A 27,983-nucleotide genomic window follows, 5' to 3' on the forward strand; every position below is an offset into this window, starting at 1 on the left:
ACATGGCACTCCAATATGGCATGGCTGGTTGCAAGTGGCAGCTGAACTTGCAGGGCCACAGTGCCTGCCTCTTGAGTAGCTTTTGACATTTTAATATCAAAGGGTTTTGAAAGAGCCTGGGGCTGGAGCCTGGCTACTTGTAGTCTGCCGTTGCCTGGTTTGTGAATCGCTTGCTCTAAAGAGCTTCTTACAATGAAAAGAATAAAAAAGAAAAAGAGGCGTAGGCACATTTCCAGTCTACTTTTAATGAATATCACTCTAGGAGAGCGTGGTGAGGTCAGCCAGCTGCTCTCTGTGTAGCTTTTGCAGTAAATCCTTCAAAGAATGAAGAGTGAAGCCCGTTCAGTCCTCCGCAGAATTTTTTCCTGTTGTCATCTTTTTGTAAGGTGGTTGTGTTAAGGGATGGGTAAGACACTGTTAAACACAGCCTGTCCCATGAGGGAAGAAGTCAGACACTGGATGGAAAACCTTTGCAGAGACTGGGGCAGAGTGGGAAGCGACACGGCCTCTCCTCGGCCTGACGCCACTCGGTGCACCTGTCCTCCAAGGCGGGCTGCAAACTCCAGAGGCTCAGCTGCAGAGGCATGCTGGGGTCACAGCCTGACAGCTTTTCGTGTCTTTACAACTGGGCGGGGCATCAACTGCCTTTTCCAGAATAGGCCAGGGAAGACAAGTCCAGTTTGGTTTTTAAGGCTTCCGTCAGCTCTGTGGCCAGCAGCTGGTGGAGGGATACGCCGTCGTGAGAGTACACCCAGTTTTTCCCAGTCCAGTCGTAACGCTTGGGTCCACTGGAAAACAAAACAGATACCCAGTAAGTCTGCGAGGACAGAGCTGGAGAAGAATCATGGCTTCTGAAGACACTGCCGTCGAGAAATGGGCCAGAGGGAAGCCCTAGAAAGTGGTACTTAATGACGTGCACGCTTCATTTCTCGACTGAGGGGCTTTTGGAAGACTCACATACTTTATCCTCTGGAGCAATCCACAGAATGATTCTCAACACCTGAACTCACCTGCCTGTGCTGACAAGTTTCCACACATCACGTTCTGATCTCGTCCCTTTCCTACCTCACATATGACACCTGCTGGGAGAGAGCAGTGTTCTCACATTATGGCCACTTCTGTGACTCTGACATGAGTTGGGCCTTGCCTATGCTATTATTAATTGCTGAATTCATGTAACATGGAATTAGCCATTTAAAAGCAAGCAGTTCAGGGACAAGTGTTGGGCCTCGCGGTTAAGACGCCAGTTCCAGGGTGGGTGCTGTAGTGTGCGTTGAGCTGCTGCTTGGGGTGTCCTTCCCTATTGGCTTCTCCGCTTCTGCTCCAGCTTCCTGCTAATAATGTGTCTGGGGAGGCAGCGAATAATGGCTCAACTGCTTGGGCCCCTGCCACCCGTGTGGGAGACCTGGGTGAAGTTCTGTGCTCCGGGCTTCAGCCTGGTCCAGCTGTGGCTGTTGCAGTCATTTGGAGAGTGAATCAGCAGAGGGAAGACACACACTGTCTGCCTCTCTCTGCAGTTCTTCCTTTCAATCGGGTTAAAACAAACATTAAGGAAAAAAGGCCACTGGTTAGGACACCTGTGTCCCAGACCATGGTGCCTCAGTTCCACCCCAGCTCCGGTCCCTGACACCAGCCTCCTATTAACGCTTACTCTAAGAGGTGGTGGTGACAGTAAGGTGGTAGGGTTCCTGCCACCTTTACAGAAGACCTGGATTGAGTTCCTAGCTCCTGGCTTTGGCCTCCTCTCCCCTGCAGTAGTACAAACATCCAAGAAGTAAACCAGTGGATAGGAGTTCTCTCTCTCTGCCTCACAAATAAAACAAGTAAATAACAACTCAGTGGCATTTAGTGCTGTCACAATTTTTTGTAACCACTACCCCTCCCTAGTTCCGTAACATCTGCCTTACTGTAAAAGGAGACTCAGCACCCATTAAGCAGTTAGACCCAATCCCTTCTCTCCCAGCCCTGGGCAACCACCTACCCAGCTGATTTCTCAAGGGACACCACACAGGCCAGGAGAGAATGGAGAGATACAGTCCCCCCATGATGCACTCATTCATAAATAAAGGTTAAATAAAGACCTTCCAAGATAAACAAAAATTGAAATAAAAAACAAAAATTTTAAAAATCCAAAAAGAAATCAAAGAATTACAAATTGGAAGGGAAGAAGTCAAATTATTCCTGTTTGCAGACGATATGATCCTATTTACAGCGAACCCAAAGACTCTACTAGGAGACTACTGGAACTCATAGGAGAATTTGGCTAAGGTGCAGGATATAAAAATTAACACACAAAAATCAATAGCAGGGCTGGTGCTGTGGTGCAGTAAGTTAATCCTCCTCTGCCTGCAGCGCTGGCATTCCATATGGGTGCCGGTTCTAGTCCCGGCTGCTCCTCTTCCCATCCAGCTCTCTGCTGTGGTCTGGGAAAGCAGTGAAAGATGGCCCAAGCACTTGGGCCCCTGTACCTGCATGGGAGACCTGGAAGAAGCTCCTGGCTCCTGGCTTTGAATCGGCACAGCTTCGGCCATTGCAGCCATTTGGGGAGTGAACCAGCGGACAGAAGACCTTTCTCTCTGTCTCTCCCTCTTACTGTCTATAGTTCTACCTCTTAAATAAATAAATAAATAAATAAACAAATATCTTTTAAAAAATCAATAGCATCTGTATACACAAACAATGCCATAGCTTGGAAAGATCAATTCCATTCACAACAGCTACAAAAGAATTTAAATACTTCGGGATAAATTTAATCAAGGGGGCAGGCACTGTGGTGTAGTGGGTAAAGCCACTGTCTACAGTGCCAGAATCCCATATGGGCACTAGTTCAAGTCCTGGCTGTTCCACTTCTGATCCTGCTCTCTGCTATGGCCTGGGAAGGCAGTAGAAGATGGCCCAAATGCTTGGGCCCTAGCACCCATGTGGGAAACCTGGAAAAGCTCCTGGCTCCAGATCAGGGCAGCTCTGGCCATTGTGGACATTTGGTGAGTGAACCAACAGATGGAAGACCTCTCTCTCTCTCTCTCTCTCGCTCTCTTGCTCTCTCTCTCTGTGTTTCTGCCTCTGCCTCTCTGTAACCCTGCCTTTCAAATAAATAAATAACTCTTTAAAAAATTTTAAGAATATGAAAGATCTCTACAATGAAAATTACAAAACATTAAGGAAAGAAATAGAAGACACACACACACACAAAAATAGAAAAATCTTTCACGGTCGTGGACTGGAAGAATTAATATCATAAAAATGTCCATACTACCCAAAGCAATTGACAGATTCAATGCAATCCAAATCAGAATGCCAAAGATATTCTTCTCAGATCTAGAAAAAATGACCCTGAACCCATATGGAAACACAAGAGACCCTGAATAGCTCAAGCAATCCTGCACAATCAAAGCAAAGCTGGGGGCAGCATGATTCCAGATTCACGACACCTTACAGGGCAGTTATCATCATGGCTGCCTGGTACTGGCACAAAAATAGACAAGTGGACCAACAGAACTGATGAGAAACCCCAGGAATTAATCCAAACATATACAATCAACTAATTTTTGACAAATGAGCTAAAATCACTCCCTGGAGAAAGGCTAGTCCTTTAAGAAGTAGTGGTGAGGGCTGGTTCTGTGGTGCAGCAGGTTAGACTGCTGTCTGCAGTGCTGGCATCCCTAAGGGCACTGGTTCAAATCCTAGCTGCTCCACTCCTAATCCTGTTCCCTGCTGGTGTTCCTGGAAGAGCAGTGGAGGATGGCCTGCGTCCCTAGGCTCCTGCATCCACTTGGGAGACCCAGATGAAGCTCCTGGCTCATGGCTTGGGCCTGGCCCAGTTAGGGTCATTGCAGTCATTTGGGGGGTGTGAACCAGTGGTTGGAAAATCAAATCTCTGTCTCGCCTCTTTCTCTCCGTAACTCTTTCAAATCAATAAAGCTGAAAAAACAAAACCAAAAAAACAAAGAAATAGTGTTGGGAAAATTGAGTTTCCACATGCAGAAGTTTGAAACAAGACTGCTACCTACACCTTACACAAAAATCAGCTCACAATGGATTCAAGATCTAAACTTAAGACCTGAAGCCATCAACCACTAGAGGAAAACACAGAGGAAGCGCTGCAAGACATTAGCAAAGACTTCTTGGGTAAGACCTTAAGAGCAAGGCAATAAAAGTAAAAATAGACAAATGGACAAACAGGATCATATCAAACTAAGAAGCAGTTCTGCACAGCAAAGGAAACAATCAACAAAGTGAAGAGGCAACCAACAAATGAGAGAAAATACTTACAATCTATGCATCTGATAAAGGATTTAAAAAAATTTATTTATTTATGTGAAACACAGAGCCACTGACAGAGAGAAGGACATACAGAGAGATGTTCCATCCGATGGTTCACTCCCCAAATGGCTGTAATGGCCAGGGCTGTGCCAGGCCGAAGCCAGGAGCCAGGGGCTTCCTCCAGGTCTCCCACATGGGTGCAGGGACTCAGGAACTCGGGCCATCCTCCGCTGCTCTCCCAGGCGCACCAGCAGGGAGCTGGATAGGAAATGGAGCAGTCAGGACTTGAACCAATGCCCATATGGGATGCTGGCACTGTAGGCTGTGGCTTAACCTACTATGCCATAGCACTGGCTTCCTGATAAAGCGTTATTAACCCAGAATATATAAGGAGTTTATGAAACTCCACAACAACAGAACAAACAATCGAGTTAAGAAATGGGCAAAGACTATGAACAAGCATTTTTCAAAGGGTGGGATAGAAATGGCCAACAGAGCCATGAAAAGATGCTCAGGATCACTAGTCACCAGGGAGATGCAAATAAGAACCACAACAAGGTATCACCTCACCCCAGCTGGAATGGCTATTATCCAAAAGTAAAAAAATTACAAATACTGCAGAGGTTGGTGGGAATGCAAATTGATGTAACCTTTTCAGAAATCAGCTTCCTCAGAAAACTAAAAATAGATCTACCATTAAGACTCAGCTATCCACCCCTGGGAACACATCCAAAGGAAATGAAGTCAGCGTATGCAACAGATACCTACGCTCTGCCATGTACAGCAGCTCAGTTAACAACAGTAATGATATGGAACCAACCTGGATGTCCATCACGCCTGGACAAAGGAAATGTGATATATTTATACAACAGAATATTAGCCATAAAAAAGAATGACATCCTGACATCTGCAACAAAATGGATGGAATTGGAGGTCATTGCCCTACGTGAAAAAAGCCAGACCCAGAAAGATAAACGTCACATCTTCTCTTAGGTGTCAAAGCTAATATATTAGAATACAAAAATTGTGCAGATGCCATACCACTGGTGTTTAGTTACAGATACTGCTTCACTGAATCATATGATGCAGATGATAATATACTCTCTCCCCATGATATGCTCATGGTCACAAGTCCCTCACTCTGAGACATCAATGGTTTCAGGAAAATACTGTATGTCTGTGTATATATATCTACATTTGAAGTGAATGTGGCAAAATGTGAAAGAACAATGTAAAATTGTAAAAACAAAACAAAACTGTGCACAAATAGCTAAGCACAGATCCCCGAGGCCATATAAAAAGGAGGGTCACCCAGACAATGTTCCTTGCTGTACAGTCTGCCCAACCCAGCTACCGGCTGCCTGAGCCCAGGGCCCCCAGACCCAACCATCAGCCCATCCTGTAGCCTTCTTGGGGTGGGCGGGGTGTCTAGGAAAGGACACTGATTCCAAAGGACCTGAAAAGTTGTCCCGGGTGGCGGGGGGACCAGAAACGCAGCCCTATGAAAGATGTTTTAGAGCAATGTGAAAAGCGGAGAAGGAAAAACATTCTGCTTTGCAGGAAAATCCTACCTGCAGCAGTTAATGGCTGTGTGGAAGATTCTCCTCCTAAACTCCCACAGGAATCACACATTTTTAAAAAAGTACACTTGGGGGCAGGCGTTTGTTGCGGTGGCTACACTACTGCATCCCATACTGAAGTGCCTGGATCGAGTCCCAGCTCCTCCACTGGCTGTCCAGCTTCCTGCTGATGTGCACCCCGAGTGGCAACAAGTGGTGGCTCTCGTGCTCGGGTCCCTGCCACCCACATGGGAGACCTGCAATGAGTTCTAGGCTCCTGGCTGTGGCCTGGTCCAGCCCTGGATGTTGTAAGGTTTTGAGAGTGAATGGAAAATTCTGGAAGGAAGATCTCTGTCTCTCTGGCTTTCAAATAAAAATGACAACAAGTTAACTGTAAAAACTTAAAGAGAAGTAAATTCATAACTTTACTTGGAATTCATTCTAGTACTTGGAATTAGAGAAGTTCTTGGAATTTCTAGAAAGTTCATTTTTTAGTTAACATTTATTTGAAAAGCATTTACAGAGCCGGCACCGCAGATCACTAGGCTAATCCTCCGCCTGCGGCACTGGCACTCTGGTCGGGGTGCTGGATTCTGTCCTGGTTGCTCCTCTTCCAGTCCAGCTCTCTGCTGTGGCCTGGGAGTGCAGTGGAAGATGGCCCAGGTCCTTGGGCCCTGCACCCGCATGGGAGACCAGGAGGAAGCACCTGTTGGCCATTGCTGTTTCACCCTTTGGCTTCGGATCGGCACAGTGCACCAACTGCAACAGCCACCCAACGGAAAAAGGAAGACCTTTCTCCCTGTCTCTCTCTCCCTAACTCTGCCTGTCGAAAAAAAAAAAATAAAAATAAAAAAATAAAAAAAAGAAAGAAAAGAAAAGCATTTACAGATAGAAAGGGGGAGACACACACACAGATATATTCACCCCACTAGTTTACTCCCCCAAATGGCTGCAATGGCCAGGGCTGGGCCAGGTGGAAGCCATGAGCTTGGAACTCCATCTGGGTATTCCATGTGGGTACAGCTGCCCAAGTACTTGGACTATGTTCCACTGCTTTCCCAGGCACATTAGCAGAGAACTGGATGGGAAGTGGAGCAGACCAGACTGGAACCGGTGCCCATAAGGCATGCCGGTGTCACAGGCAGGAGCTTAACCCACAATGCTGGCCCCTCTAGCGAGTCCTTATCCAGTGCAATGTACTCACAAACAGGCTGGGTAGGATCATGTTGCTGTGGGTGTATCCAATTAAGACATGGGCTTTCAGTCTCCAGAAAAGGAGCCAACTCTCTGGAACTCTCTTGGGCGGAAGGGGGTCAAGCCCTCACTCCCCATAGGTGACAGCTGGCTTTGAGCTGATGTACCCACTGCTTGTACCAGGCCCTCTGGAGATGAAGGCCAGGTTATAGGCTAAGCCATGGCTAGGACTTGTCTTGGAGAACCAACAACAAGCTCCTGGGCAAACACAGGTTCAGACCCTCCAACCTCCTGCACCTGCAGTGCAGCCTGTGAATAAGGGCCTTGCTAGAGATGCAGCGATTTCTGGTGTTGTTTTAGTGAGTTACGTCACACTTCCTGGACCAGACTCGGGGGAAGGAGGCACAACCCACCACAGTGTGAGAGACGATACAACATCAACTACCTAGAAATGATGTCCACATCAGGGGTGGGGTAACATGATAATGTTTTAAAAACACAAGTACCATGAGGTGCTCAAAGAAGTCCATGCTGGTTCGATTCAGTCCTTTCCCAATTTGGCCAACGCATTCTCTGATCCAGGAAGTACTCATGGATGACCCAGGAAGTGCTCATGGATGACCCAGGAAGGCCCTCTCAGAGCATTTTGTGTGCAGCTGTCTTTCCCTTTCTTAAATCCACTTCCACAGCAGCCAGAGAAGAGGGACGAGCTCTCACTGCATGTCCTCAGGCTCTGAGATCCAGCAGGGATAGTTCCCCTATATCATCTTTTACTCCTCCAGACTGAAAACACACGGACAGAAAGGCAGGGGATTGGATGCCCTAGCTTCTAACACTCTCCCACCTCCATGGAGCACACGACCCAGGTCTGCAGGGGCCATTCCACCAACCTCGAGCTGAGATGCAGAAAACAAACCAGAGGTCAAAGTGGAACCTGCGTTGCAGACGAAGGGGATTCTGTTTGAAGGCTGCCCAATCAGAAGCAGCTTTTTGAAAGGCAGGACAATGCCTTCAGATTCAGCTGGTACCCCTGCGCCTGCTCACAGTGCCCAAATTCCCAGCAGGGAGGAGCCGTACTAGAGACCACTTGCCTACTGAGAAGGAGAGAGGCTGCAAAACACCAGGAAAGACTCACGTCCACAGATGCTGACGCAAGACGGTGCCACTTCTTCAATGGCTCACAATGTCACATGGCAAATGAGCTCAAAAAGGTCACCGAGTTTGACTTCAACATGATTTATTTACCTATTTTCATTTTATTTGAAAGACAGAGAGATGTAGACAGACATTGTCTTCCATCTACTGATTCACTCCAGAAATGTCTAACAGCTGGGGCCGGGCCTGGCTGAGCCTGGAACTCAATCCAGGTCTCCCACATCGGTGTCAGGGATGCAGGTGCTTGGACCATCAGCTGCTGGCTCCCAGGGTGAGCCCAGGCAATGTCTTAACCACTGCCCAAATGCCTGCCCCAGACTTTCACTTCTGAACATACCTGGACGGAGATGACAGCCAGATCTGCTTGTTTGGGGTCTGCTTGTTGATCACGTAGGTCCCCAGATCGCCGCCCAGGTGAATCGTCAGGACTCCACTCTAGTGGGTCAGGTGGTGAACAGCATGAAGAAAACAAGACACAGTCAGCGCTCTGTCGGAACAGTTTCTCCCTCTGTTACAGCTCCACACTCCCAGTATACGGTACACAATAAGCACTAGGAAGAAAGGTCGTCAAGTTAGTATTAGAAGTAGGAGGTGCCACAGAAAGGCCAGCGCTCCCAGAAGCAGGATAGTATGAATCACAGCAATGCTTTGGTCTTCTGGGAAGCATGGGGGTTAAGCAGCTTCCCCGGTTCTGAACGCTGGCCATGTGACTGCTGGCTTGCTGGCCAAACAGAACACGCTAGAGGACGGACAGTAAAAATGCAGGGGGCCGGTGTTGTGGCACAGCAGGTTAAGCTGCTGCCCGAGATGCTGGCACCCCATACAAGCGCTGGTTTGAGTCCTGGCTGTTCTACTTCCAATTTAGTTCCCTGCCAATGTGCCTGGGAAAACAACAGAAGATGGCCCAAGTGCCTGGGCCCCTGCCCCTCAGGTGGGAGACTAGGATGGAGATGCTGGCTCCTGGGTTAGCCTGGCCCAGCCCCAGCTGTTGCAGCCATTTGGAGAGTGAACCAGAGTGTAGAAGATTTAAAACGCAGCCATCCACTCTGCGGAACGCCCAGGACGGAAGGCAGGACTTCGCTGGATTCAGCAGAACGGGAGTTCTGGCTCTGTTGGGGAGAAGGCAGCCACGGCCACTGCAGGCGGCTCTATTTTCAGGCCCTTCCCATGCGTCTAACAAGGGTTCCCAGTTCCTCGAAGGCTCTGTTTTTTTTTTTTCCTAAAAAGCCTCAGATTATTTTTGAAAGACCCATTGGTCCTTCTTGGCCTAATAATTGCTCATTTAAATTTGAAAGCATTCTTTCAACAAAGGAGCCCTTTACTCCTGAGGTCTCTGAAAGAAATGGTGGCGAGGCAAGGCTAAGCCTCAGGAGGGAGCTTGGCTGTTCCCGGCCAGCCCAGGCCGGCCTTTCTCTGCACCTCCTGGTGCCCCATGCCTTCAAGGGCCCCTGAGCCACTCTGACAGCACAGCTCCCAACAGAGAGAGCTGCTCCATGCTGGACGGTGGTGACAACAGCTGATGGACAGGGGACCCAGGGATATCACTAGGCAGTTCTGTTCTTAATTAAAAGAAAAAATACAGGAATGGTAGAGACACTGGCAGTGCAGACAATACAAGGAAAACGAAGACACCAATAAGATACTAGCTAGTGTCTATTCAGTCTATACTGGGCATCAGCCCACATAGTGTAAACGCTTCCCAAACCTACCATAACCAAGGAAGGGAGGAATCAGCGCCCCCATTTTACAGATGAGGAACGCAGAGGTTCAGAGTATCACAGATTCCTTAGTAATCCTTAGTAATCGTACAGTGATCTTAATCCAGGTCTGCTTGCGTCCAAAGGCACTATTCTTTCCATAACACGAAGTACTGTTTCTCTGGATCGCAATTTCATTAACCGGCAATACACAAGCTATTCAGTCTTGGGGAGCAGCAGCCAGCTTATTATAATTATAATTATTTTTAAATTTTCTTACAGAGAAAAATCACGTCACATTAAGTTTACCACACTAACCGTGTGTAAGTGTGCAGTGCACCAGTGTGAGGCACAGTCACATTTTGTGATTCATCTCCCAAACTTGTTCATCCTGCAACATTAATCCCCTACACCCATTAGACACTAATTTCCCCTTCCCAGCCCGGGGAATACCCCTTCTTTCTTCATGATGTTGACTGCCTGTTCTATTCACTTATAATTTTTTAAAAGATATTTGTCAGGGCCAGTGCTGTGGCACAGCCTGGCCTGAAGCGCCGGCATCCCATATGGGTGCCGGTTCGAGATCCAGCTGCTCCTCTTCCGATCCAGCTCTCTGCTGTGGCCCAGGAAAGCAGTGGAGGATGGCCCACATCCCTGGGCCCCTGCACCCACGTGGGAGACCTGGAAGAAGCTCCTGGCTCCTGGCTTTGGATCAGTGCAGCTCTGCCGTTGCAGCCAATTAGGGAGTGAACCATCGGATAGAAGACCTCTCTCTTTCTTTGCCTCTCCTCTCTGTGTAACTCTGACTTTCAAATAAATAAAATAAACCTTTTTTTTTTTTCAAAAGATTTACTTATTTGAATATCAGAGTTAGAGAGAGAGTCAGAACTCGTCTCTGCTGGTACACTCACCCGATGGCCGCAATGGCCAGCACTGGGCCAGGCCGAAGGCAGAAGTCAGGAGCTTCATATGCATCTCCCATGTGAGTGGCAGGGGCCCAAACTCTTGGGCCATCTTCCGCTGCTTTCCTAGGCCATTAGCAGGGAGCTGGATCAGAAGTGGAGCAGCTTATTTAAGGGATGCCGGAATCACATGCAGTGGCTTAACCTGCTATACCACAGCTTTCCCCTGGAGAGTGGAGACACCTAAGGCCCCTTTGGCTGCACAGGAACAGGCTACAGAAGCCGGCCAATCCCAGCGGCCCAAAGCTCTTCATAGAGATGCACGGGAAGCTGGGTTTGGCAGCCACTGAGCAGAGAGTGTGGCCACTGCTGGAATCCTGGCATGCTGGCAGAGCTTGGGGGTGAAGCCGCAGCTCCACAGATCCTCTAAGAACAGGACGCGTGACTGTTCTTGTGGTTTGTGAATCAATGCCTGCGTGGGCAGAGTGGAGCCTGAGACCTGGCTTCCCTGTACCACAGCCCCTGGCTGGGGGGCTGGGGGGAGAAGGCCTGGAATCCGTGCCAGCTCGCATCTGGGCATGGCTGCTGCCGCTGGCAGGCCGGCGTGGAAGGACTCCCGAGCAGCGTGGTCCTCGGGGGTGGTCCGCTGAGCACGCAAAGCCCTGTGCCAGCACTGCTGCTGACAACGCTCAGTGAATCCACCCAGAAGGCAGGCAGGCAGGCAGGCAGGCAGTCCTCTCCGGCCCCACTGCTCCCATCTCTCACTGCCAGGTCCCTGTTGTCCTCACGGCCAGGCCTGGCACCTTCTTGGAGACTCTGCTGCCTGCTCCGTCGCACAGAGCCCCCTCTCTCTGCAGCGCTCCCGCTGTGGCTGCCCAACGCCCTCTGACACCTCGTCCATCTGACAGCTAACTGTTCTACATAATTCCATGACTTAATCCAAAACACACCCTTCCTGACACTTCTCGGGCTTAATTCATTAGTGTCAAGAGGATTAACCTTGGCGGGTGGATGGGTGCTGGGGGATTTTCTGCCACTGGTAATAAGAGAGCTGCTCTAAGGCCAAAGCAGTGATTCTAAATCCGGGGGCTGGCACTGCGGCTGGCAGGTTAGCTGCAGTCTGCGAAACAGGCGTCCCACATCAGAATGCAAACTCGAGTCCTGGCTGCTCTGCTTCTGACCCAGCTTACTGCTAATGCAGTTGGGAAAGCAGCAGAGGATGGCCCAAGTATTCTGACTCCCACCACTCACATAGGACACCAGGATGGAGTTCCCGGCTTCTGGCTTGGGCTGGGCCCAGCTCTGGCTACTGTGAACATGCGGGGAGTGAACCAGCAGACGGAAGACCCTCTCCCTTTCTGCTGCTCAGCTTTTCATATAAATAAAATAATAATTCCAAATCCAAGGCCCGCCTCTTGCTCATGTCTGCCACCTGGTGGCAACTTAATAAAGACCAACACTTGTTAGGCTTCTGAGGCCAAGGTCTTGTCTAGGTCGCAAGTTCTCACGCCAGGAAGCTGCATGTTTAGAATCTCCTGGGAAACTTGAAAAATCCTGGTGCCCTGCCCAGGCCACACCTTAAACCAATTAGCTCAAACTGTCTAGGAGTGAGACTCAGACACACCAGAATTCCAAGAGTTTTTCAAAAATACATTTCTCGGAAATGCATCCAACCCACCACACCAGAATCTCGCAGGAGCAGCGGATGGCCATGGGGTTGGAGTGACTCTCACACAGTTATCTCACCCTTACTAGAACTCATGGTCTAGTTCAATGCTTCCCAGGCCTCCACTGCCAGCCAGAGCCCTCCCCGACCCTCCCGGGTGAAGCCCGAGAGTCTCTATTTTCAACCAGAAACGAGAGAGGCTGAGCAACTTGCATGGGGTTACTGTAGGGCCACTGTGCCGCAAAGCCTGCCCCAGAAAAATAAAAGGAAGCCAAGAAGGACAGGCGTTTGGTGCAGGGGTTAAGTTGCCACTGGGGATGCCCAAATTCTATATGTGAGTGCCTGGTTTGAGTCCTGGTTCCTCTGATCCAGTTCCTGCTGACGCATACCCTGGGAAGCAGCAGGTGATGACTCAAGTTCTTGAGTTCCTGCCATTCACGTGGGACAGACTAAGCTCTGACCTCTTGGCTTTGGACTAGCCCAGCCTGGGCTACTGCAGACATCTGGGGCGTAAACCAGCAGATGGAAAATCTCTCCATCTCTATGCCATTCAGGGAAATTAAAATAAAAACAATTTCTAAAAACATTAATAAAATACAAATAAGCCCACAGTTACCCCAAAGGAGACATCATAGTCCTTCAGCGTATAGGGCTTGTCTGCAAGATCTTCAAAAAACTCAGCCAGCGAGTCGAGCGTCTCCTCTGCCAGCCGCTCATACGTGGTCTCGTCTAGAGAGCTGCGGGGGAGAAACCACAAAAATGGACTTTCACCAAACCACTGGACTTGAGTAACATCAGGTTTATACAGCCGCTTAAACCTCCAAGACCGATAGGAGGTACCGGACATACACAATGCACAAAAGAGGTTACAGTTAGAAGTAAACAGGCAGTCCCCAGACAACTATTTTTATCAGACTTTTCTGTATCCTTCCAGAATTTTCCATGCTTGTATATATACAAATAAAGCGCCTGTGTGTCTCACTTAATATGCCTTGTTTACTGTTTCATGTGAGCATTTATGTCTATTCATATTTTGTTACGTATGCAACCCACCTTCAGCTGGACATAAAGGCCATTTCCCTTGCTTTTGTTATTTTTTTTAACTTTTATTTAATAAATATAAATTTCCAAAGTACAGTTTTTGGGTTACAGTGGTTTTTTTTTTCTCCCATAACTTCCTTCCCAAACTGTACATCTCCTCCCTCTCTTATTCCCACCCTTATATTTAACATGGATCACTTTTCAGTTAAATTTAAACACCTAAGAATAACTGTGTGTTAATGAAAGAGTTCAACCAAAAGTATTAAGTAGAACACAAAAAGAAATAATAAAAGAGATAAAGTATTACGTTGCTCATTAACAGGACAAGGGCTGATCAAGTCACTGTTTCTCATAATGTCCATTTCACTTCAATGCTTTTGATATTAAAAGGTATGCTGGGCAAGCCACCAAGTGGAGGAAACATGAGAGGACTTCAGAAAGTTTGTGGAAAAGTGAAATTGAGGGGCTGGCACGGTGGCATAGTGAGTAAAGCCACCACCTGCAGTGCTGGCGTCCCATGTGGGCGCTAATTCAAGTCCTGGCTGCTCTACTTCCGATCCAGCTCTCTGCTATGGCCTAGGAAAGCAGTTAGAAGATGGCCCAAGTTCTTGGGTCCCTGTGCCAGCATGGGAGACCCGGAGGAAACTCTTGGCTCCTAGCTTCGGATCGGCGAAGCTTCAACCTTTGCGGCCAACTGGGGAATGAACCAGTGGATGGAAGACCTCTCTCTCTCTGCCTCTCCTTCTCTCTCTGTGTAACTCTTTCAAATAAATAAAAGAAATAAAAAAAATAAGAAAAGTGAAACTGAAAGGTAAGTTTATTTTGGTACAAAAACTTTTGAAATCCATGCAGTATTTTCCTAATTTGCAATTGTCATATTTTGAACTTTCTTAAGACCCCTCATATTTGCATGACATCTATCTGAAAAAAGCCTCATCCAGAATACATAAAGAACTCTACAAGCCAGTAAGAAAACATCCATTAGAAAACCGTTTAAAATACTTACACATACTTCAGAAAAAAATCCAAATGGCCAATGAATGTATGAAAAAGAGTGCAACTTGGTTCATCATCAGGAAAAGGCAAATTAAGAAAGTACCATGAGGGGCTGGCACTATAGCATATTGGGTAAAGCTGCCACTGGCGGTGCCAGCAACCCATGTGGGCGCCATTCCAAGACCTGGCTGCTCCACTTCCGATCCAGCTCTCTGCTGTGGCCTGGGAAAGCAGCAGCAGATGGTCCAAGTCCTTGGGCCCCTGCACCCACATAGGAGAACTCAATGAAGCTCTTGGTTCCTGGCTTTGGATCGGCCCAGCTTCAGCTGTTGCAGCCATCTGTGGAGTGAGCCAGCAGATAGAAGATATCTCTCTCTCTCTCTCTCTCTCTCTTTCTCTCTCTCTGCCTCTCTTAACTCTGTCTTTCAAATAAATACACAAATAAATATTTAAAAAACAAAAAGCACCATGAAGTATCACCAGAATGGTTAAAATGAAAAAGACAGATAATTCCAACAGCAGGGCAGCAAACAGAGCTCCCAGATACTGCTGACAGGCATCTATATGGGATGGTCACTTTGGAAATGCGTCTCTTCGAGCAATGTTTACCAAAGTTGACACGTGCACATGCTCCGACCCCTCTCTTCCACTCTGGGGATGCAAAAAACAGAAGTGCACGCCAGGTTCACCCAACGACACAGGCATGCTAGCCAGGGTGTCCACAGCAGAGAGAGCCTCCATTCTCCACTGAAAGCTGTGAAGGCCTGCACTGGTTACATAAGAGAACAGATACGCTAACTGTGGTCATATTCCCACAGCAGGATAGTACATAGCAAACTAGAAGTGTCTATAACCCTAAGAGCAAACATGAATCTAGAAGCCACACACAAACATACTTCCTATACTTAACACTACTGCTTATATAAAGGAAAACAAGAGGCAACACTAATCCATGGTGTTAGAAATCAGAACGGAAGTCACCTAAGGGTGCCAACGAATGGAAGGCTGGGGGCAGGCAGGGCTAATGACAGGAGGGAGAGGAGGCCTGCCTGGGGCTCTGCCATTCTGTGTCTTCAGCTGCCTGCCAGTTCCATGAGTTTGTTCAGCGTTTTCAAACTCAGCAGGCTGCATACGAGACCTGGAGACATTTCTGTATGGATACTACTCTTCCATTTTTAAAAAGTCACTGCAAATCCATGAGGAGAGAAAGACGACTGGTGGCTGCAAGGAGCTGGGAAAAGGAGGAAGGGGAGTGAGTGTGAATGGATACAGGGCTTCTTTCTAGAAACATGAAGATGTTCTGGAATCAATGGGTAGTTGCCAACCATGCGAATATACTAAACCCCCCGAACTGTACAATTTAAAATAGTGAATTATAATAATAAAACTATAGCTACTGTCAACACCCTTCTATGAGCTTGTGTGCACCTGTGGGGATATATCTGTGGGTTCTAAAGTGTACACCAGACAACTCCATTACCTCAGTTTCCAGGGGGCTAACGTAACACAGTTGGGCCTACTGGACAATTACCACAAACCAAAAAGGATGTGCTCACGACCCCTCCCCACGCAGCCCATCCCCCACTTCAAGGGTACAACGTGGAGACAGCTATGGGACTGCCTAGACAAGGGAGGGGCCATTCTCCAAGAAGGCTGGGGAGGGGAGGCTGGTGGATCTGCATCTAGAGGAATTTGGTAAACACAAAGACTCAGGGGAAGAGCCAGGCAGGTGCTCCCTGAAGACAGAGAACGGGCCCAGCGGGAGGCCCCGTGCCTCCACGGGGGTAGGGGCATCCTGGCAGGACTCTGCCACCCTCTCAGGACACCTGCAGGGGCACCAGAGTGCCAGAAGCAGGGGCTGGAAATGGGTGGCACCAAAGCAAACCCCGAAAACACATAATCCACAGCATGTGCTTAGAGAATTCGGGGCAGGGAAGCTTGCTCGGCTCTCTGGGCCCGTGAGCCCAGCACGCGCCACCATCTATAAACCTAGTGCCCGTGATGACCTGGAAGGCCGGCAGCACACAGCAGTGTACCACTACTGTGCGATGCTGGCTGTGTTGGCTCCTTGTTGCTTCCAGCAGGCGTGCTGGGGGAAGAAGGTGAGCCAGGAGCGAAGCGGCTTTCAGAGAAGAAAGGCCACACAAAGATGAAGAGGTCAAAGGGAGAATCCCTGGTTCTGAATACAAAAGACCTGCCAGGACCTAAGGAAAGGGACCCAACCACGTTGGAAAAACCAGGTTGGGGCCGGCACCACGGCTCAATAGGCTAATCCTCCGCCTGCGGTGCCGGCACACCGGGTTCTAGTCCCGGTCGGGGCGCCGGATTCTGTCCTGGTTGCCCCTCTTCCAGTCCAGCTCTCTGCTGTGGCCCGGGAGTGCAGTGGAGGATGGCCCAGGTCCTTGGGCCCTTGCACCCGCATGGGAGACCAGGAGAAGCACCTGGCTCCTGGCTTTGGATCAGCACAATGCGCCAGCCATGGCGGCCATTGGAGGGTGAACCAACAGCAAAGGAAGACCTTTCTCTCTGTCTCTCTCTGTTTCACTGTCCACTCTGCCTGTCAAAAAAAAAAAAAAAAAAAAAAAAAAAAAAAATCCAGGTTGGGGCACTGCTGGGCCGTCACCTTGTGAGATGACGTACCTGCTTTTTGGTCGAGAGAGCTGGGCACCTGACATGCAAAGAAACAAGACAGGGCTGCCGTTGTGGTGTAGCAGGTTAAGCTGCCATCTGTGACACCAGTATCCCATATAGGTGCCAGATCCAGTCCTGGCTGCTCTACTTCCAATCCAGCTCTCTGCAAATGGCCTAGGAGAGCAGCGGAAGACGGCCCAAGTGCTTGGGCCCCTTGCACCCACACGGGAGACTAGGCTGGAGTTTCAGGCTTCTGGCATTGGCCTGGCCCAACCCTAGCCATTCGGGCCATTGGGGGAGTGAACCAGAGGACAGAAGAACGAAGGAGCGGTACTGTGGTATAGTAGGCTACGCCTTTGCTTGCAGTGCTGGCATCCCATATGGGTTCCGGTTCAAGTCCTAACTGCTGCTTTTCTGATCCAGCTCTCTGCTGATGGCCTGGGAAAGCAGTGGAGGATGGCCCAAGTGCCTGGACCCCTGCACCCGCATGGGAGACCTGGAAGAAGCTCAAGACCTCTGGCTTCGGATCGGCCCAGCTCCAGCCACTGCAGCCATTTGGGAGTGAACTGGCAGATGGAAGACTTCTCTCTCTGTCTCTCCCTCTGCCTTTCAAATAAATAAATAAATCTTAAAAAAAAAAAAAAAAAAAAAAAAAAAGGAAAGCAAGCAAGCAAGCAAGAAACAAGGCAGCCGCAGGCTCCCACCCAAGGAAGCAACTTGGATGTGGACAGTGACCTTGGAACTGGGAGTAAACAGACCGGAAGCCTACCAGGTTCCAGGGGAAAATCCCACCGCCATATGAAAGTCACTCTGGCCTGAAACAGCTTCCTACTGGAGCCTTATAACAGCCTTCACACTCCAAACTGTCCTCGGCAGAAGTGGCCCCTCCCACTGCCCGCCTCCGCACAGGCAAGGAGGCAGCGGCCCCACTCCTCGCCCCAGCCCCCGCCACTCCCGCTGGAGCAGAGGCTGCCCCTGGCTGCCCAGCAGGACTCCAGCACAGCTCAGGGCCAGGACAAGCCCCCTTCCTGAACGGGTGCCCTGCCCTCTCCATCAGCGTGCTGTGCAGGACAGTCCACGCAGGAATCCCTCGGCAGGGGCTCCCTGCAGCTGTGTCTGCCCCTGCCAGTGCCGCCGCACGACTACGTTTCCCAGCCTTCCATGGGTTAGCTGGAGCCGGATACCCACGGGGACAGGGCCACCTCCAGCCCTCCTCTGCTCCCAGCCCCTTCTGTAGAACAGGACTCGAACAAAGCGACCCAGCCCTGACAAGGCACAGGACGCTGAGGCACTGGCAGGCGGGGGAGGAGCTGGCATGACGCGTTCCATGGAAGAACGCCGCCCTGGGCTGCGCAGTGAGGGCGACGCGAACCCCTACGGGTGTGACCCACGACATTCTTAGGTCTCCTCCGTACAAGGCTGTGGCAAACCCTAACTACTGGGATACTCAAAGAACGAGTAACAAAACTCCAGAATCAGCCTCAGTGTCCAGCCGCAGGGGCCACTCACCACTCCGTAATGCTTCTTCGTTGAAAGTCACGTGGTGGCCGCCCAGTACTGCGGGAAGCTGTGCGTGCTGGTGCCCAGGGAAAAACGGGGTCTGTATGGGAGGGGCAAGCTGTGCCACCAAGGGACCCTCCTCTTACCCGGGGTCACCTGACTCTCCGGACGTCCTCAAGGTCATCAGACAGACTCTCTGCTTCTTCACACGCAGCAGCGGGCTGAGGCACTGGACGGTGAAACTCTAAAAGTGGAGAACATGACTTCCTGGTCAGTGCATCACAACCCAGCCACACATTGGTTTGTTGTTTTAATTGCCACTGCTACACTTGAAAGTAACCACATGGCTGGCGCCGCGGCTCAATAGGCTAATCCTCCGCCTAGCGGCACCGGCACACCAGGTTCTAGTCCCGATCGGGACGCCGGATTCTGTCCCGGTTGCCCCTCTTCCAGGCCAGCTCTCTGCTGTGGCCAGGGAGTACAGTGGAGGATGGCCCAAGTCCTTGGGCCCTGCACCCCATGGGAGACCAGGAGAAGCACCTGGCTCCTGCCATCGGATCAGCACGGTGCACCGGCCATTGCAGGGTGAACCAACAGCAAAAGGAAGACCTTTCTCTCTGTCTTTCTCTCTCACTGTCCACTTTGCCTGTCAAAAAAAAAAAAAAAAAAAAAAAAAAAAAAAAAAAGAAAGAAAGAAAAAAAAAAAAAGAAAGTAACCACACGACAGTGCTTTTTAAAGATTTATTTATGGGGCCGGCGCTGTGGTATAGTTGGTAAAGCCGCTGTCTGCAGTGGGCATCCCATACAGGTGCTGGTTCAAGTCCCAGGTGTTCCACTTCTCATCCAGCTCTCTGCTATGGCCTGGGAAAGCAGTAGAAGATGGCCCAAATCCTTGGGTTCCTGCACCCACATGAGACCTGGAAGAAGTTCCAGGCTCCTGGCTTTGGATGGGTCCAGCTCCAGCCTTTGCAGCCATTTGGGGAGTGAACCAGCAGATGGAAGATCTCTCTCTTTCTTTCTCTCTCTCTGCTTCGGCCCCTCTGTAACTCTGCCTTTCAAATAATAAATAAACATTTATTTATTTGAAAGACAGGGAGACAGAGAAACAAAGAGATCTTCCACCCACTGGCTCACTCCTCAAATGGCCACAACAACCACAGATGGGCCAGGCAGAAGCCTAGAGCCTGGAACTCTGTTCAGATCTCCCCTGTGGTGGCAGGGACCCCAGCACTTGAGCCAACTTCTGCAGCTTTCCCAGGTGCATCAGCAGGGAGCTGGATCAGAAGCAGAGAAGTCAAGACTCAGAACCAGTGCTCATGTGGGATGCTGGCGTTGCAGGCAGTGGCTTACTCCACTGTGCCACAACACAGGCCCCTTTAAACGTTCTCTAAGGCACTACAGTGGGTTCCCTTAGTGTCCTTCTAAGCGTAAGTTGTCTAATATGATAGCCAAGAGCCACACAGAGTTACTTAAATTTATTGAGCTAAAGCAAAGTCAGTCCTCCACTGCTGGCCATGCTTCAAGTGTGCAGTGGCCACACGTGGCCAGCGGCAGGCACAGAATGTTTGCACCCTGGCAGAGGCTCTGCTGGGCAGTGCTGCGGGAGGCCGCTGAGCAGGAGGCAGGAGGAGGCATAGGCAACGCTCCCAGAACTCTACTAAGACAAGTAACACTAAACAGCAAGAGGCAGAAGCCTGCAGAGGTCTGGAGAGAGGCTGGGAGAGCCCCTGGTTGTCTGACAGCCTTATGAGCATGACCCACAGGACTGGATGGGTGTGACCTGTTGGTTTCATCAGCCCCCAGCTGCTGGGCTGGGTCATAGGGCCCGAGCTGACCACCACCCGCTCTGCTGTGTGAGTCCTACTGACCGGCTGCGAAGACGGGGTGAGAACATGAGAGGGGGATGTGCAGCAGGGGAGGAGGCTGCGGGAGCGATGGGGTGGGGGTGGGGGTGGGGGCACCGCGGGGCCTCGTGAAGGAGCCGCACGCACTAGACTGCAGTCTGGGAAGGCACCGAAGGGCTTGGATTTTGGTGGTAAGGCTGATGCTCTCCCAAGGTCAGCCGGGTTGCCGCAGAGAGCAGGGGTAGAGCCAGTTACTGCTCTGGAGCCAGCAGTCTCTTGGCAAGCTCAGAAAAAAGGCAGCAGGCACGGGCTGGGAAGTGGGAAATGCAGGAGGAAATGGGCACAGTGCACCGTGGCTCTGGAGGAGCTGTGAGAGGGCCACCATGACACCCACACTCACTGTGGTAGCTACACATGTTCTAGAATGTTTTCCATCTGCTTGGCACTGCTGAGTTATTGTCCCTTTTTTTTTTTTTTAAAGTTTATTTTATTATTTAAAAGTCAATTTCAGAGAGAGAGAGAGAGAGAGCAAGAGAGAATCTTCCATTCTCTGGTTTATTCCCAAAATGGCCACAGTGGCTGGAGGTGGGCCAGGCCAAAGCCAGGAGCCAGGAGCTTCTTCCAGGTCTCCCACATGGGTTCAGGTGCTCAAGGACCTGGGCCATCTTCCACTGCTTTCCCAGGAGCATCAGCAGGGAGCTGGATCAGAAGTGGAGCAGCCAGGATTCAAACCAGTGCCCACATGGGATGTCGGCGCTGCAGCCTGTGGCTTAACCCGCTGCACCACAACACGGGCCCCACTGAGTCTTCCTAAGAACTTATTTGTCTGGAGCCAATGCTGTGGCATAGCAGGTTATGCTGACCCCTGCAGCACCAACATCTCATACGGGTGCCAGTTTGAATCCTGGCTGCTCCACTTCAGATCCAGCTCCTTGACAACGTGCTTGGGAAGGCTGTGGAGGACAGCCCAAGTGCTTGGGCCGACTTGGAGACCCAGATGAAGCTCCTGGACCCTGGCTTTGGATCAGCCCAGCTTGGCCGTTGCAGCCATTTGGGCAGTGAACCAGCAGATGGAAGATCTATCTCTGTCTTTCTCTCTCCCTGTAACTTGGCCTTTCAAATAAATAAACAAATCTTTAAAACACACACACACACACCTTATTTGTCTTTATTTATTTGAAAGGCAAAGAGAGATCTTCCACCCTCTGGTTCATTCTCCAAATGCCTACAACACCCAGGTCTGGGTCAGGTGGAAATAGGGAATCAGGAACTCAATTCAAGTCTCCCAGACAAATGGCAGGGATCTAATTACTTGAGCCATTATCTGCTGCCTGCAGGGTGTGCACTAGCAGGAAACTGAAATCAGAAACAGAGCGTGGGCTGGCATTGTGGCACGCAGGGTTAAGCCACCACCTGCAAAGCTGGCTTCCTGTGTGTGCTGTGCACCAATTCATGTCCCAGCTGCTCCACCCCTGATCCAGTTCCCTGCTAATGCGCCTAGGAAAACAGCAGAAGATGACCTGATTACTTGGGCCCCTGCCACCCATGTGGGAGACCCAGATGGAGTTCTAGGCTCCTGGCTTTGGTCTGACCCAGCCCAGGCTATTGTGGCCATTTGGGAAGTGAACCAGCGGATGGAAGATAGATTAATCTCTCCCTCTGTAACTCTTTCAAATAAATAAATCTTAAAAAAAAAAAAAAAGAAAGAAAGAAAGAAAAGAAGGAAGAAAATAAGGGGCTAGCCTTGTGGCGTAGTGAGTAAAGCCGCTGCTTGCAGTGCCAGCATCCCATATGAGTGCTGGTTCGAGTCCTGGCTGCTCTTCTTCTGATCCAGCTCTCTGCTGTGGCCTGGGAAAGCAATAGAAGATGGCCCAAGTCCTTGGGCCCCTACATCCATGTTGGAGACCCTGAGAAGCTCCTGGCTCCTGGCTTTGGATCGGCACAGCTCCAGCCATCGCAGCCAACTGGGGAGTGAACCTGCAGATGGAAGATCTCTCTCTCTGTCTCTGTCTCTCCTCACTCTTTGTAACTCTGCCTTTCAAATAAATAAATAAATCTTAAAAAAAAAAAAAGGAAGGAAGAAAATGAAACAGAGCCGGGATTTGAACCAGTACTCTAATAAGAGAGGTGGGTGTCCCAATTGAGCGACTTAGCCCACGGTACCGTGACATGCACCCTCGAGCGGCATCCTAACAGCTGTGCCAAACGCCCGCCCCTTAGTCCTTCCATACACAGCCTCCTGCAGTCCTCATGACAGCCCTGTGAGGGCAGCACTACCAGTGCAGCAGCCACTCACGCTGCTATCAAGTTGCCGGAGAGAATTAGTGAGTTATTCCAAGGGGAAATACAAGGTGAGCTTCGTGCAAGCCTCTGGTCACACCATGCTCACAGAGCACTCAATTTTAGGAGTGTTTATGCTTAAAGACACCTCATTCGGTGTATCTGCTACTAATGCATGAACCGCGAACAGCACCGTGGCTCCCGCCTGCATGAGGCTCAGCCACAGCGTGCCTTTCCTCTGTACAGCCCCTCCCAGCCTTCTGCCACTCACTTCCGTTCTGCTTGGGGACCACTTTCAATAGTGGAACACGCGCACACACACACAGCACTGAAGCTTACACAGAGCATACCTGCTCATACTAAGAGAGCTGAAACAGATGCCAAAATGAGGGCAACTTTGCCCTCTACTGGGAGCATGAGCATGGCGGGGTTCAAGTTTTTGGCCACTGTTTACCTGTCTGCAGACTGGGGGCAAAAGCATCAAGAGTTAAAAAAAAAAAATCTGATAAGCAGGTAAATTCCCAAGTTCAGGTCTGCCAATAATGAGCACTGACTTAGTAGTCACATTATACAGATGAGAAAATGGAGGCGCCAGGGTAACTTGCCCAGGGTCAAGCAGATATAAGGATATAAAGGGGTGGGGCTGGGATGGAGGGCACGCTGCCTGGTCCCCGGAGTTGTGCCACAGAGTCAGAGCAGCGCTGAAAACACGGAGGGAGAGTCGGCAAACCCTGCTGGGCTCATCTCAGGAGATGTCCCTCCTCTCCAGGATCCTATCTTCTCAAGCCCACTGGGCCAGTCTCTCTGGCACCTGCGTACAAGTAGTTTCCTGTTGCACTCATAAAAAAGATTTATTCACTTATTTGAAAGGCAGAGAGAGAGACAGAGATCCTCCATCTCTGGTTCATTCTGCAGATGGCTGCAACAACTACGGCTGGGCCAGGCTAAAGCAAGGAGCCTGGAGCTCCATCTGGGTTTCCAGGGGCCCACGCCCATGCAGGGGCCCAAGCACTTGGGCCATCTTCCACTGTTTTCCCAGGTGCATTAGCAGGGAGCTGGATCAGACATGGAGCAGCTGGAATTCAAAGTGGCACCCGACATGGGATGCTGATGCTGCAGGCGGCAGCTTACCTTGCTGCTCCACAACGCCAATTGTATACGGTTTTACTGGTGTTCCTGGAGGGAGGATGCCCGTTCCCCCTTCACAGCCAAAAGCAAGAGTTTTCATGCAGCTCTTCTCATTCGCAAAAATAAACCATTACCAAATACGCCTGGCCTTACCCACTTTGGCCCATGTACCATTCCTTGGGTGACAGCTGATCCCTTGGGGTGCTCACTTTTCTCCATTAAGGAGGGGCTGTGGAGCTATGCTTGCACACTGCTGCAGGATTAAATAAGACACCAGGAACACCCCAAGTTCAGGGCCTGGGCAATCAACCTCTATTTTGAAACATAACAAAAGCATGGAGACCCTGGGGTCCCAGAGGGAAAAGCCTGCTCTGCTCTGCTCCGCTGGGGACAGGCAGATGGAAGCCCGGTGCAGCACTGGGAGTGCACACTCCAGCCACCCCTCCTTGTAACTCCAGGTCTCCCAGCAGCCCTGGGACTTTACTTCCCTGGGAAGTTTGCCTTGCTCAAGGCTGCAGAGGCAGCTCACAGGACACATTTGAGGAAACACTAGATAATGTCCTGGCCTCAGGGCTTGGGCAGCCCCCCCCCCCCCATCCTCCTGCAGCCTGGGGCTCTGTCACAGCACAGCACTTGCGGGATGAATCAGAGGATGGACTGATACAGCCACTTTGGGCAGAAACTGCGTGGATTCTTGGCTGGCCTTTTGCCCAGCTGTTCCACTCTGAGGAATTCATGCAAAAGGAACTTCCACGCACACGCAGTGCAGCAAGCTGTCACCAGAAGGAGACTAGAGGATGTGCGACACATAAGGTGTGCGTCCCAGCAAGAGGCTCCTGTGTAACAGTACAAGGTTTAGGGAGAGACACCCAGAAGCAAAAGTCTACGGAAAGGAGAAGATTCCTAGACCGCAGGCCAGCAGGCTGCCCCTGGGGAGGGCATGGCAGTGATGGCGGGCTGCACACAGGGCCACCTGATGAACACATCCCTCTCTCAATCTAGGGTCCGCCAGGCTACTGTACCGGATACCAAAGGCTGCGTGGCTCTTACAGAAGAGACACCTGCTTCTGAGAGCTCTGGAGGCTGCCAAGTGCCCGATCAGGGTGTTGATGGCCTTGATGTCTGCTGAGGGCCTGGTTCCTGGTTCGCAGATGGCAGAAGGGACGAAGGAGCCCCCTCGGGGTATCCTGGAAGGGCACTAGTCCCTGTCCCAAGGATGCTGGGACTCCTGACCCACTCACCTGCATGGCTACACTTCCTACCTCCATCACCCGGATGACCAGGGGTCAACATGGAAATGCGGGGGGTAGGCGTGTCAGGGGACACATTCAGACCCTATCATGTGTTGCTGATCGCTAAGCAACACAGATGGTTAATAACCCCTTGTGCATGTATAAACTTGTGTATATATCTATGGCAGACAAGGCAAATGAATTTAAACTGCATTAGGGCGTATGTTGCTAGTCAGGCCCCCAGCAAAAGATCATGGAGTTGCAAGGATGTTGTTCCTCTCTAGGGAGCTCAGAGGATGTCTAAAAGGGAGGGGCAGGAGCGCATGAAGGTGCTGAAGAGGCAGTGACACTGAGTTATCCCCCTTGTGAGACACAGCCCCCTGGGGTCACACTGTGGCGCAGCAGGTGAGGCTGCTGCCTGCAACACCCACAACCTGTATGAGCAGTGGTTCGAGTCCCAGCTGCTCCACTTACTAACCAGCTCCCTGCTTATGCACCTCAGAAAGCAGCAGCAGCAGACAGCCCAAGTACTTGGGCCCCTGCACCACTGTGGGAGACCCAGATGGAGTTCTGGGCTCCTGGCTTCGGCCTGGTCCAGCCCCAGCTGTTGTAGCTATGTGAGGAATGAAACAGCGATGCAAGATCTCTTTCTCTGTCTCTCCCTATCACTCGTTCAGATGAATAAATAAATATTACAAAAAAAAAAAAAAAGCCCCTGGTACATGCTCCATCAAGACTGGAGGCTGCCTGAGAACCACGCGAGTACAAACAGGGTGGGTGCCATGCAGCTGTACCAGCAAACGCCATTTCCGTGGCTTACAGGGTCTCTAAGTAGCCACAGCAATGAACCCATGATAAGTCACTAACTCTGCTGTTCCCCAGAGCTGTCCAACATGGCGGGCCAAAGGCCAGGGCCGGGCCAGGCTGAAGCCAGGGGCTTCTTCTGGGTCTCCCATGTGGATGCAGGGGCCCAAGCACTTGGGCCATCTTCTGCTGCTTTCCCAGGCCATAAGCAGGGAGCTGGATTGGAAGAGGAGCAGCCGGGTCATGAACCAGCGCCCATAATTGCAGACGGCGGCTTCACCCGCTACGCTACAACTCGGTCCCGTCAATTCATTTTTAAATAATAGAGCTGTGGAAAATAATAAAGCTCTGGAATAGCTTAGCTGTGTGAATCTTCCATTTTCATTTGTGAGTTTTGTAAAATGTAAACATCGATTATTTCCATGGAAACTTAACATCTGAAGTGGGAGGGGCTGGAAGCCTCAGTATGAGAAAAGGATGCAAGAGATCCTGCTCATGATGTGGAAAAAAAAAAAAAAAAAACAACCTGATTTCAGGCTGAAATCAAACTCTTTGGGATAGGCTGGTTAAACATCTTGCTGCAATTCCTTTCACTTGTTTCTCTTTACTTGTTCAGCGCAGCTACTAGAGATGCAGCATTGTGTACTCCAGCCCGGTCCTGACAGCTACTCCAGATGCAGAAGGTAGGGGACACAGAAATGACAGCTGGGAAGTGGCCTCGGGTCTGAGGAACTGAGCAGCCCACGGGACCTTAGGGATCCCTCCGAGGAAGGTCAAGGCAGTTGTCGCTGTCACCCACCCAGCTCCACAAGTACCCTGGGCCACGCTGCGGTGAGTGAGGATGGAAAGAGACCCTCATGGCACCAAGCGTGCCAACCAGCCAGCAGCCTGAGAAACAGTGCTCAGCCATGCGCGCCCAGGGTCCCTGTACTGGGCGCCCCCGAATCCACAGCCCCGCACAGCCACCAGCTAAGTAAGGCCCCCACGGCTCCTCACTCCCCCAAGTTCCAAACCCCGGCCCCGCCGCCAAGTTCAAAATCACTTCAGCCACCGTGTGGGCCCTCAGTGGGAAGCCTCGCTCTGAATTGCAAACCCTGGAGCCACACTGCGTGCCCGGAACCTCGCCCGCGTCCTTGTGCTTCCCCAGCACAGGCGGCCGCGGCCCTGGCCCTGGCCCCAGCCCGCCGCTGCGCTCTGTCGCGTCCTCCCACTTCGTCCAGGAGAACCCGGACCAGGCGGGCCCGGGAGCCCCCTCCGGGAGAAGAGGGGCTACCTCGAAGCGCTGGCATCCTTACGCGCGTGCATCCAATTTAATCCTCCCACCAGGTCCGCCCCAAACAGGTGAGACCTTTATCCGCTCGCGACGGAAAACCACAGAGTCCCGCGGCTCTGCAGAACTGGGAATCGGGTCGTTTTCCTAAAGCCGAAGTCCCTGACGGTTTCCCCCGGCTGGAAGGCGGCCCTGGGCTCGTGAACAGGCTGGAAGACACCAGGGGCGCGGGAGCACCGAGGCGCCCTTATCTGAGGGCGGGAACAAGAGTTTACCACAGGCCCCGGAGCTCGGTCTTCCAGAAGTCTGCGCGCCCTGGCCTGGGCCTGGGCCCTGCGCGTCCCGGGCCCGCCCCCACCAGGCGCCGGAGCAGAGCGCGCGTGCCCAGGGCGTGCGCGGCGCCTCCCCCGGCCGGCGTGCGGCCCTGCCCGGAGCGGATACTCACGGCGGGCGCCGGCGCGCAGGCCGCGGCTGTCCCAGGGCGCAGTCCCCGGAGGCAGCAGAGTCGGGCGGTATCCGCCGGCCGCGGGGCGCCGACGCGGGCGTGGGCAGATTCCGGGGGCGCCGGCCGGGGCCGGAGGCCCGCGACCGCGCGGCGCCCGAGCGTCCACATGCTGCTCCGGATCTTCGGCCAGCTCCGCCCTCCGGCGCGGGCACGCTGTGGCGACACCTGGTGGCCGCCTCGCGTGCTCGGGTCCCTGCGTCTGTGGGGAAACAAGCCAGAGGTTAGACCTCAGGAAGAACTTCCCAGCTCTGCCCTTACCGTGCATTTACCAGAAGTGGAGAGCTTGCTTTGTGCTCTCCGTAATCTGTGCCTGCGT

The 27,983-nt window shown here is 51.3% G+C and overlaps 1 protein-coding gene across 2 annotated transcripts; it reads right to left on the bottom strand.

Annotated features, from left to right (window-relative positions):
* Positions 1-225: 225 nt before the first annotated feature.
* On the bottom strand, positions 226-27,811 carry FXN (frataxin). Of its 2 annotated transcripts, none has more exons than XM_008256231.4 (5): positions 27,608-27,804; positions 18,751-18,848; positions 13,053-13,173; positions 8,509-8,606; positions 226-788 (listed from the first exon to the last, which is right to left on the bottom strand). In XM_008256231.4, the coding sequence occupies exons 1-5, from the start codon at positions 27,773-27,775 to the stop codon at positions 638-640; spliced, it is 636 nt and encodes a 211-aa protein (XP_008254453.3). In that variant the 5' UTR covers positions 27,776-27,804; the 3' UTR covers positions 226-637. The 2 variants fall into 2 exon arrangements, with proteins under 2 accessions (XP_008254453.3, XP_051702321.2); XM_051846361.2 differs by lacking the exon at positions 226-788 and adding an exon at positions 4,292-4,521 and having other exon boundaries at positions 27,608-27,811.
* Positions 27,812-27,983: the final 172 nt, after the last annotated feature.

Source organism: Oryctolagus cuniculus, chromosome 1 (assembly GCF_964237555.1).
Source record: "Oryctolagus cuniculus chromosome 1, mOryCun1.1, whole genome shotgun sequence".
NCBI lineage: Eukaryota > Metazoa > Chordata > Mammalia > Lagomorpha > Leporidae > Oryctolagus > Oryctolagus cuniculus.